This window comes from Tauraco erythrolophus, chromosome 4, assembly GCF_009769465.1.
Source record: "Tauraco erythrolophus isolate bTauEry1 chromosome 4, bTauEry1.pri, whole genome shotgun sequence".
Taxonomy (NCBI): Eukaryota; Metazoa; Chordata; class Aves; order Musophagiformes; family Musophagidae; genus Tauraco; species Tauraco erythrolophus.
In genome coordinates this window covers 42063312-42074294 of record NC_141468.1, presented here as the reverse complement: position 1 = coordinate 42074294, position 10983 = coordinate 42063312, and the positions used below count along the sequence as shown (strand labels likewise).

The window sequence follows — 10983 nt, the reverse complement described above, 5'->3', positions numbered from 1 at the left end:
CGCCCGGCTCCCGCTGGCATCCACCGCCCGGCAGCCGCTGCCATGGGCTAAAGCTCCCGTTCTTCCCCGCCTTCCTCCCCGCCTCCTTCAGGGTTGAGGGAGCCACGGGGGTGGGTGTGCGTGTAACCAAAAAAAAAAAAAAAAATCAAATAAATAAATAAAATAGAAATGCAAACTCGGTTGACCTAATTCAAACTACCCTCCGGGGGTGGAAGGGACAGATTGCAACGGGATTATCTAGCCCGAGAGATTTGCTGTGGGGAGGGTTAGTCTGGATTAATATCGGGTACTGTGCAAGGTGCGATGTCTAGAAGGGGGGCTGGGGGGGGGGTGGGCCGCAACGCGCCCTTGGGGCGCGTTGCGGCCCACCCCCCCCCCCAGCCCCCCTTCTAAACCAGCATCCCCACACAGGATGGGGTACCAGCCCCGCAGATATCTCCAGAAGAATAAAATCATGGCTTGAGCCAGGTCATGAAAATAGTTTGCACTTCCTAATTCTCACCGCCAGCTTGGTCTGGGAGAGCCCGCGTGAAGTCACGCACAGCACCCCTACATGTCAAAATATGTGAGGTCTCTATGTGTACACACAGAGTTAGATCCACAATGAAAGAACTTAAATATCTGGGAGTGAGGAAGCAGCTGCTGTTTGCACTTTATTAATTGAGAAGAGAAATAACGAGAGTTGGCCCAGTGTTATCCTGCCTCAATAGGAATCTTTGGGAGTGCAGGGCAAGTGTTGTGCTCTGGTCAGCCCCAAATCCAGCATCCGCACAGCAGGGATGGATCCAGCCTCTGAGTCGTTCATTGTTACGTGAAGATAATAGGTAAGCAAGATGATAGCTGGCAAAATACTTCAGGTGGGAATTGCTTCTAAGAGGAAAGTATTGACTTTTGAAAAGTTGCCCTAAGAAGTGCCCTCTTTGAAGCAGGTCTGCAGAAAGGCATTCGGTCCAAGAAAATCCATTTATTTTGCAAATAAAGTTTGGTTATTTCCCAGCATTTCCCACCATGGCAATACAACAGAACAAGCTCTTCGCTGCCAAAGTACCATAAGCGATAGTTACATTTTTATTCTGTAGTCTTTATCATAGGCAATTAGGTAGAACAAAATGTGACAGTTTCGGAGCTGATAGCTGAACTTGATGATACAGCAGACAAGAAAGTACAGAAATAATAGAAAAATAAATATGGGAAATAGCACTTTCCTCTGGCCACTTTTTTCAATCACTTTCTCACTCCAGAGCACGATGTCAAACTTTTAAAAATAAAGTTGATCCATAGGTTCTCCAAATGGACTATTGAGCAAGGTTTGGCAGGAAGACTATTAAGAATCCGCGCTGTGACATGAATATAAATGGATGCAAATACTGTCCTTGGTTGCAGCAGTGTGGTACCACGCTGCCCTCAGGCCAGCTGCTCTGTAGCAAGCAGCCTTTCCTAATACCAAAGGGTTTCAGAAAAAGTATGCCAGCTCTAAACTCGGGATTATTTTTATTTTTACTTGAACCTGCAGTAAGTTTTTATACTAGAAGCTGAACTCATCTTGGTTAGTCCTTGGCTCCGTACATCCATCAGTCGGGTTTTGCTGCCAGTACTTGTGGTGACAGCAGTCTGTAACGGTGGGGTTTGGTGCGTAGAGCTTTCAAATTATAAAAGATAAATTTTTAATCAGATAGATTTGTTGCATGCCACCTGGAGCCACCTGAAGGGAAGGTCCATCCCTGTTCTCCCAGTTTAGATGGGCTGTGATCTCTCATCTTATCTTCTGAACAGCTGGCGCTCAGTCTCCCTGTGTTTGGTACTCAGTTCAGTTCCTTGCTGTGCCTTGTACGTAAAGTGCCATCAGCCGAAAATTAAGTTAACAGCTCACTGGGTGACACGGTAACCTTGAGAGCTGGCCTTCCTGCCTGCATCCAACCCCTACATCATCCGTGGTCGGAGGAGACGCTGAGGCTGTATTTTAACTGGGAGCGGTGTTTAACATTTATCAGGTAATCTCATCGGTTTCAAAGCTTTGCACAGATAATTCAGTCAGAAATGAAAACCGAATATTAAAGCCCGTTTTGTAAGAGGGCAAAGCTGGGTTACTAGAGGCCTGTTGCAAAGATTTTAGCTCTGCTGTCACCTGCTGAGGGCAGGAGTCAGCACACTGGCTCCACCACCACCAGCTGTGTCAGGAGCGGCCAGGGCTGAGGAAGCTGGCATGGAAAGCTAAATGTCTGTATGACGTTTCCAACAGCAGGAAAACACGTTGCTATCTGCTTTTTTGGGCCCTTCCTTGCCCTGCAATTGAGAGGCTGTCTTACCTGTGATCAACCACTGGTCACCCACCTGATGGCAGTCCATAGGGCCCATGGCAAGGATGTCTCCACCTCAGTCACAGACCTGCAGGCTGGACAGGCCATGGTGGGGCTTTGTCACCACATGCCCACAGAGGCCGGCCAACGGGAAGGGGCTCACACATCCCTGTTTCCTTGCTGAAGTCTAGCAGCGGTCCTCATGATGTCAACCATGGAGCTGCCTCACATCTTCTTCCATGAAAGTGCCAGTAATTAACCACCTTTTCAAACAGCAAATACACACACAATAATAAAACGCCTTTTTGAAACCAATACTGTGATGCCCTCTAGAAAGTGAATTGGCCTTCAAAGGGAGAGAGATCCCAGCCGGCTGGTCGAAACACACCTGGGGCCTGGGAACAACCAAACCAGGTCTTTTGTCCAAAATAACAGCTGTAGAAAAAGCTGACGAGTTTCCACAGAATTTCATCGATGTTGGCACCAGGCAGAGCAGCTCCTGGATGCCTGCCTTCCCTTTGCTCCTCAGCACGACTGTTTTACAGGTGATGCAGGATGGTGCAATCGCGAAAATTGGCTACTTCACGGAATTGTTTGTCTGTTAAACCAGAGGGAGTTCAAAGAAGTAATTTTGCAGAAAATTATTTTGGAAGCTTCAGCAGGAAAATTCTTACGTATACCCACCTCCAATATCAGCATGTTAATATCGACAAGGGAATACGAAATGCAAATGATAAACTGAAGTCTGGGAAAATAATAGGGAAGCTTGGTTAGCACCGCTAGTTTTGAAGTAGGTTGAATCAGGAATATCAACGCTATCGTTCGATGTACTTTAGCGTTACTTTCAAAATAAAGTTTAACCTCAACAGTAAAGTGGTTTTAGGAGATGAACTTACTGAAGTAATTCAAACCAGTTTCAAAATAAGTCATCAGCTCCATTTCCTTTGTTTTTTTTTTTAAGTGTACTAGAAGCTTTCCAATTTGTGGACATGAGAGCACGCATGCTTATCAAAGGAGAAATGAAAACAGCTACACCAATTTAATTCTTGTACTAAGAGAATTTTTATATGAAAATAAAAGCATGTTTTCAATCCAGATGGCTTAGCCCAATCTGCATTCTTTACCAGAATTTAAGTCCTATTAATATAATTTTTAGGCAGTGGTAAATGTTAAGGAACATGATGAAAGGGTAGGGTATTTGAAAACTAATCACACTCGGAAATTTTGTTTTAATGGAAGTAGTTGTTATATTCAGTACCTTAAATCAAAAGCACTGTCTAGCTACCTCATGAGAACTGTGCACTCAGAAGCTCTTCTCGAGCATGGCAGCTGGCAACAAAACTTTCTTTTTTGTTGCAGTCAATACCCAGCCATTGAAGTACTTTCAATCAGAAGTTATGGGGAATTAATTAAAAAATAATTAAGGTGACAAATACCTTTAAACCAATGTTATTTAGAAACTGAACACCCTTCTTCAATAGCCATGGCCTGGCAGGATGGAGCTGACTGCCTCATAGCTCTCTATGCCTTCCAGCACCACTTAGGTCCTACCAAAGATGGTTTATGGTCTCTTCACAGTCAACAGAAAGAGTCCCTCTGCACTCTGCAAGCAATTTTGCACCTGAGTACAATACATATGTTCTTATTTTAGGTACATTCTCAGTATTTTTTTCATGGAAATCATAAAACAGAAAGAGAAGTACAAAAAATACTGGCTTAGGGATAGAGAAGATTTCAGACTTGACACGCAGCAAAGCGATACGATTATACGTCTTTGTACCATATAGATGTCACGTCTGTGAAAGAGCGGTGTGGTCAGTCTTGAACCCTGACACTTGAACAGAGGTCACAGTCACGTGCAAAATAGTTTTACTCATGTGAGTGTCTGCGTGCTTCCCTGGATTACTTGGGTCTTCAATTAGATTAATCAAGCCCATGAAGGTTCTCACGTGCTTAAGTATTTGTGGCACCAGGTATTAAAGCAGAGGAGATTGAGTCCTGGGTGTTTTTTTGTTTGTTCGTTCATTTTTAAACATCCAGGTGGAATGTCCTTACCTCCTTCCTCCGGGACTCCCTGGTACCCTTGATTTTCCCACAAGCAGGGTGGTTTGAGTAGTAACTGTTAAAATAACAACTGCGAGTGTTTTCTGCAATACTCGGGATAATCAAGTGTGTGAAACTCATTTTAACTCTGGAAATTCAGGATAGTGGGTTTCCAGAGAAACGAGCTAACTACTCGATAAAGATTTATAAACAATACGCAATAAGGAGCGATGAATGCAAGAGTGTGTCAAAAGGCAGAAATAAGAACACCACTTCTACTTGTTTCCAAGAACACTGGGTTTACTACTCAGAACTTACCTTGCAGGTTACTGTACAACACTAATAACAGGGGAAAAAAACCCAACTCAAACAAATGTATTTTTAAAGTTGGATTCCATTCTTTCCCCTTCTTCCTAGTGTTAGTGGAATGTAAAGACATATTAAAAAAGCCTCAGATGTTAATTGTCAGTGTTAAAAATCTCCAAGTCAATTCAGTTGCCAATTTGCCACGTGTGTAAACGTATAACTGAGGGCTGAGGTTTTCTTCCTTTCAGAAAAAAGGCAGTATGGGTTTTTTTCTTTTTTTTTTTTAATTAATGTGGTATCAGCTAAGAAGTGTTTCCGATTTTATATCTTGTTTTCTATTTAAACTTGTTTCTCCTTGTTCAACTCAAGAGTGCAACATGAAATTAAGTCACAGATTTTCAAGTCTCCATATACGCTTACTTAATCGGCTACGAGAGCCAGACTGTTCTTCCCCTTCGAAGGAGCAAAGCACCAGTTCCTTGATCACAGGTGAGAAGTTTGTTAAAATCAAGTACCTCATATTTTTGAAGTATCACGCAATTGAACACAACTGTATCATCAAAGCAGCTTTTTGGAGAACTTAGGTTCTCAATTTTAGCCTAATTGTTTTTGAAGAATCATAGGTATTTGGTAGTATAAGATACCATTCTAAATGGAATTTAACTTGCTCCCTGTACCATATCTGTTGTTCATTTCCATGAGACTGGCTATGCAGAGGAAAAATGATATTTAAAAACCCCTAAGGCCATATAAGAAGAAATAATCACATTTGATTCGAAGATGTAAACTTCGTTTCAGTAATCCTTATTGCAAAGATCACAGTGGACCTCTGGAAGTACAAAAATGTAAGGTTAATTGCGGAGTGAGCAAGATGCTTTTGGAAGGCTATCCTTCTTAAAATATATAAATTTATGTTTGAATAGTCAAATACATGTTTGTATCTGCTCTAATTTGAGAAAAAGAAAGAGCCAACATCTTTTTCAGCTGTGTTAGTCATCATCTGGATTATAACTGTCCTCTTCTTTTCAAGCTGAGAAAGCAGTTTGCTTTAATAATAATAATAAAAAAATCACAATCAATAGGCTTATGTTTTTATGTCTATCATCCTAAAATAGATATAAAAAAGCGTAGAATTGAAAATTGCTATAAACCTGATACAGAACCACAGCAATGCCATCAACGGTCCTATTTCCAAGCATAATCCCATACATGTCAACAAGATGTTTTTGCACTACGTAGAAACGCAGGTCAAAACCTAAAAATAAAATCCCACAATTCACCGACACGTGTTTTTCTGTCTTTTCTTGCTTTGGTTATTTCAGGTATTTTGAAAAGTCTTATATCACCAGGGGCAACTTAATGGGAAGTGGCAGTCATGTCAAGAAAAAGGAAACTATCCAAACAGGTCAGGTTTTTCTTCCTCCGCTCTAGAGAACAGTTATAATTTTCAGAACCAGTGTCTATTCGTGTTTGTTTGCATCTGCAAGTTCAAGTAGTAGTGATCACCAAATGAAATGGAGTTCTGTTTTAAGTGGGAAAATACCAACCTGGAACTAAGCTATGATCAGTTCTAACTAAACCCAGCTGCTTCCAAGTGTTCCTTCTGTGATGAATTCTTGAAGCGTTTTTCTATCATTTGAAATGTTACCCACCCGTCTTTCTAAGAATTATTTATTTGCTGTTATGGAGAGGGGATGTGAAACCAAGGTTAACCAAACTTTTTGGCTGTGGAAACTTCACTGTGGAAAAGAAAGTAAAACACTCATGGATTTACTTGTCAGCAGCAAAAAGACTCTTCGAGTGTCTTAACCACTGTACAGCTCGATAGTTTTAATACTTCAACTTTTTTTTTTTCCATTTTTCATTGTTGAAGAAATAATTTCACAATCTCAAATCAAAGTCAACACTGCAGTGAGGAGAGCTTTTCTACTTTATTACAAAGAGAAGAAGCCTTTATGTGGTCAGAAAATACAAGATTGATCTTTTTTTTTTTTCTCTTCCTATGAAACGCTGCTGTTCAAACAGCCAGAGTGAATTGTCTCAGTTCACTTCTTTAAGTCCCATCACATTCACTTGGGTATGGATGTCCTTGGCTGCTGAAAATCTGGCCCTTTAGTGCACAGGGCGACAAAGTAGTCCCCTGACCAGCAGTTCCAGAATGTCCCGTTTTCATATATTGCATCCATGCACACCTCCTAAAAATGAGGTACAGCAGGGCAAACATTTTCCAAAATAGATGTCATATATATAATATATACACATTCGTACATACATACCTTTATTCATGTGATGTCCAAAAATTTAAAAAAAATGTACACATTTATTACAAAATCGTAACAAAGACTGGACAGTGTTTTGCTCATTCTGGAAAGATGAAGCTCAGTAATACACAACTCTGGAAACTAACCAGAGACTGTGGCAATATCTTTCTTCTAAACAGTCAGATATTCTTGCATTAAGCTTGGCGAAAACTGCCTTTCAAAAACAGAAGGGGAAGTAAAATGAAGGAAGCAAACCTTGCTCATCTTTCCAAATGAAATACGAGAAGGATCTTCACATAAAAATGCACAAACATTTTTTTATTACCAATAGTGCTACAATGAACAATGCAAATTTTGTTGTCTAATTTTTTGTCTTTTTTCTGTTTTTTTGTTTTTACATTTTGGAAAACTAAGTGGTAAACTTTTGTCAGTGTACTCGCTTGTCTTTACAGACCCAAGCTTGTCTGCTGGCAAAAAATAAAACAAAAACAAAAATTCAGACCCTGCTCAAACTAAAGAAAAACAATTACAAATTTAGTTGTTGGGCAGCACATAATTAGTAAGGCAGGACCTCAAATGGTGACCCTTCGCATGAGCCAATTGCCAGATCCTCAAGGAATTAAAACCAGGATGCCTGAGCCACATCAGTTCTGCAGTTATGTTGAGTATTGTGCTGAGACAGCCATACCCCAAGAAAAGGGAAGTCTTTAGAAGGCTTGCTGAGCAGGGTTGTAGTTGAAGGTTGATGGCAGATGAGGCCTTTCTTCTAATTTGTCATATTCCAGATGGAACTCCTACAATTAAAATAAAAAAGACAAAAAAAAAAATAAAACAACATATCATTTACCTGTCGAGACCCAGTCTTTCTACCAGCCATACTTGAAAAGCACAAATACAGAAGAGATAAAGTCCTAACTTATCTCAAGGCAGAAACACATCATTTCACTATCTGGGATTCTGTATTTGAAGTAGAAAAAAGTCAATATCCTAAGCCATTACACCTGCAACATGTAAGCTCTCCTATTCTTAATGCTACATTACTCTCAGAACCTTAGCTGTGATCTTAAACACCTTTATATACGCACACATACAAAAACCACAAACACATAGTCACAGCATAAGCTCAACGACGAATAAAAGTTTTTGTCTTTCAACACATCAGACATACAGACACTGATTCTGGATGACCTGAAGTTTTGGCATTTTTTGTGGCATACCACCAGGCCCAATTGTAAGTTAAACTAGCTAAGTTTCTCCTTCTTAGAACAAAACTGGGAGTACTATCTAAAACGGTAAAGATGAAGTACTGAGATGTACTTAAACCAGAATTTAACAAAATATTCCACCACGTTTCATACTCAGATTTAAGCCTCAGACTCACCCAACCCTCCTGTACCTTGAGCTCCTTGCTCCTGTATCACACTTCACCAGCATCTTTCATAAGAAATTCTCTCAGCTTTTTACAAACAACCACACAGAAGAAAAATCTTTGCCCATGTTACTCAGATGCCACACAAGCTACTGGTTCACAAATAAGCAGCTTTGTTGCCTCACTGGCACAGTCACCCTACTTTTGTTTGAGGGCATCTGGTTGGCAAAACTGCAAAACATCTCGGTGATGCAGTACGAATTCTTATTTTGACTACAGCAGATACTACAAACCAGATTGCAACTACCCTTGATGTCTAAATGCACCCTGATTATTACAGTGAAAAAAGCAGCTTCCTTCCCTGTGACCTTAATTTGTGCACACAACCCTAATTAGCGTACTTTGACATCTGGTGCTTGTTACTTCATTCATGCAAAAATGTACAAGGACTTACTTAAATCTTTTATTTTTCAGATCCTTTCAGCAATTTAACTGTGTCTCATCTCCATTTTACCTTCACTCAAGAAACAGCGGAAGTTTCAGAATTGTTGATTAAGGGTACTTCACGGTAATTCAACAACAGCTACCTTGGACACCCACAGTGATTTATTCTGCCTAACTCAGCGGAGAATCTCAGCAGAATGACATCTGGATCTGCAGAGCCAACTTACCCTGCTATTTTTACATACACATGAAAACACTAAGAGTAGTGAACTGATCATTTTAGAACACTCCTCAACGTGATTAAATAGTGTAATATTTCAGTTTTTACAGGTAGACAAACTAAATTGAAGTCAAAGCAAGACTAGAAAGAAAATCTAAGTAATCCAACTCCCGGACCTCTCTTCTTGGAGACAAAACAAGGTCCATCTAGCATAGAAAGAACATTCAGCATGGTAAGGAAACAAACTAGAGAAAAATGCTAAGCATTCAGAAGGCCTTCATTCTCCAGAGCACACTGTCCCTAGACCTGGAAAATCCTAGCAAAACCCATGTGAGCTTACAGCCATCTGCACTGAAGTGTTGCACATCTGCTTCATTTCTGATTCCCCACTTTCTGCTCCAACCAAGGTTGTTTTTTTTTTGATTGAGTGGAGGTTTTTTGGTGGTGGTTTGTTTTTTGTTTGGGCTTTTTTAAGTTACATATACAAGTTAATTGCTTTTGGCATTTCTAATTAACACTGCATGCCAGTCGGGTTTATATTTTCTTCTTGTGCAGATACAGACACACCTGCTGATACTGAAAGGACGCCTGCTCCCTCCTTTTGTCAGAAGCAAGATCAAGGTGTACAAATCTATGCAGGTATTTTGATGTCAAAGGTTGGTTTAGGCTGGGTGGATCTTCAGTAATTCTGAAGTTATTTTATAACAGAAAAAATATCACCCTAACTTCTCTCCCATACTTGGCTTTCAAAGTTTCCACTCTGCACATAATTATGGAAGGGTCTGCAGATTACTGCCAATCTATGGTCAGCTTCAGTCAGCTACCTGAACCTCCACATGCTCTGAAATGCCTTCAAGATTACCCTATACTGGCTACTTAAACTGGCAAGACAGTATTGGTAGCCTAAAAAGGGCTTTCCAGACCTAAGGTGGTTGTGTCTCTACTGGCAGTAGTAGCTGCAAGCAAGGTGTGTGTCTGAAAGAAACGCTCAGTAGCTTCAGCAGCCCTTTGTGTGCCACAAATCGAAAGCCCCTCATTTAGAAGAAGGAATACAATTCCCTACCAAACTTTCTTTAGAAGCACGTGAGTTGATACTTCAAACTGCCATTGATTTTTAAAACAAACAGGCTTAAACCAGAGTTTTTTTGATTTGCATCCCTGTGTCAGCAATGCTCAAGTCTAATGTCCAGTAGGGTATAAGAACACCTAAAGTTATATCTGACAATACCAAAAAAAGAACTCATTGACCAAATATTTTTGAAAACTAAGATGCAATTATTTATTACATATAGAAAAATACTTGTATTACAGGTATATTTTATGGTTTTGCTTTTGATTCCAGGGGCCACTGTGGTTTAGGATGTGAACAGTAGCACTGATATATTTTTTAATATAAACAAATACAAATAAAATGTTAAAAAAATGCCATTTATCCATTGACAAACGTGTTAAATTGTTTTATTTTCCACATGGAAGTAATTATTAAATACCTTTTATTAACCAAGAATAATGAACACTAAGTGTGTATGTAAACTTAAGAGCACACATGCAACGCTGAATAAATTGTTCTATGCAAAGAAATCAATCACTTCTCACGCCATTCTGAAAACTTGTTTTGATGGTAAAGTTACATCAGCCTGTGCCCGTACAAACAATAATGGGTAAGAATACTCAAGACAGAAGAGCATTGCTTAAGGTGACCCATAGCATTAATAGAGTAAAACAAGACAAAGAGTTAGCCCAATAGGAAGTGCCCTGAGGACAAAATATTCTGGATTGTTTTAAGTCCATCAAAGGAGACGGCAGAAATTCCATGGCTAGCTCAAAATTCCAAATGAGCCCAAAAAAGCAGCGTTTATACCGGCTTAAAGATGGATGCAAAGACCCAAATTTAAATTAGGGGCTGAATTAAAATGCTATGGCACATCTCTATTAGAACAACAAATTTAACTTTCTAGCAATTACAAAAGTATTTCAATTAATATTGATCTTAAAAGGATAGGAAGCAATTTAATACAGGCAGCAACTCTTACAAGCAAATAA

The 10983-nt window shown here is 39.9% G+C and overlaps 1 protein-coding gene across 2 annotated transcripts in view; it reads right to left on the bottom strand.

Annotated features, from left to right (window-relative positions):
• Window positions 1-6569: 6569 nt before the first annotated feature.
• CNOT2 (CCR4-NOT transcription complex subunit 2) overlaps window positions 6570-10983 on the bottom strand; it is a 93623-nt gene continuing 89209 nt past the window's right edge. For both annotated transcript variants that reach the window (XM_086610866.1, XM_086610867.1), the window contains one exon: window positions 6570-7701. In XM_086610866.1, the coding sequence (XP_086466992.1) occupies window positions 7615-7701 (87 nt within the window). In that variant the 3' untranslated portion in view covers window positions 6570-7614. The remainder of the gene's footprint in view (window positions 7702-10983) is intronic.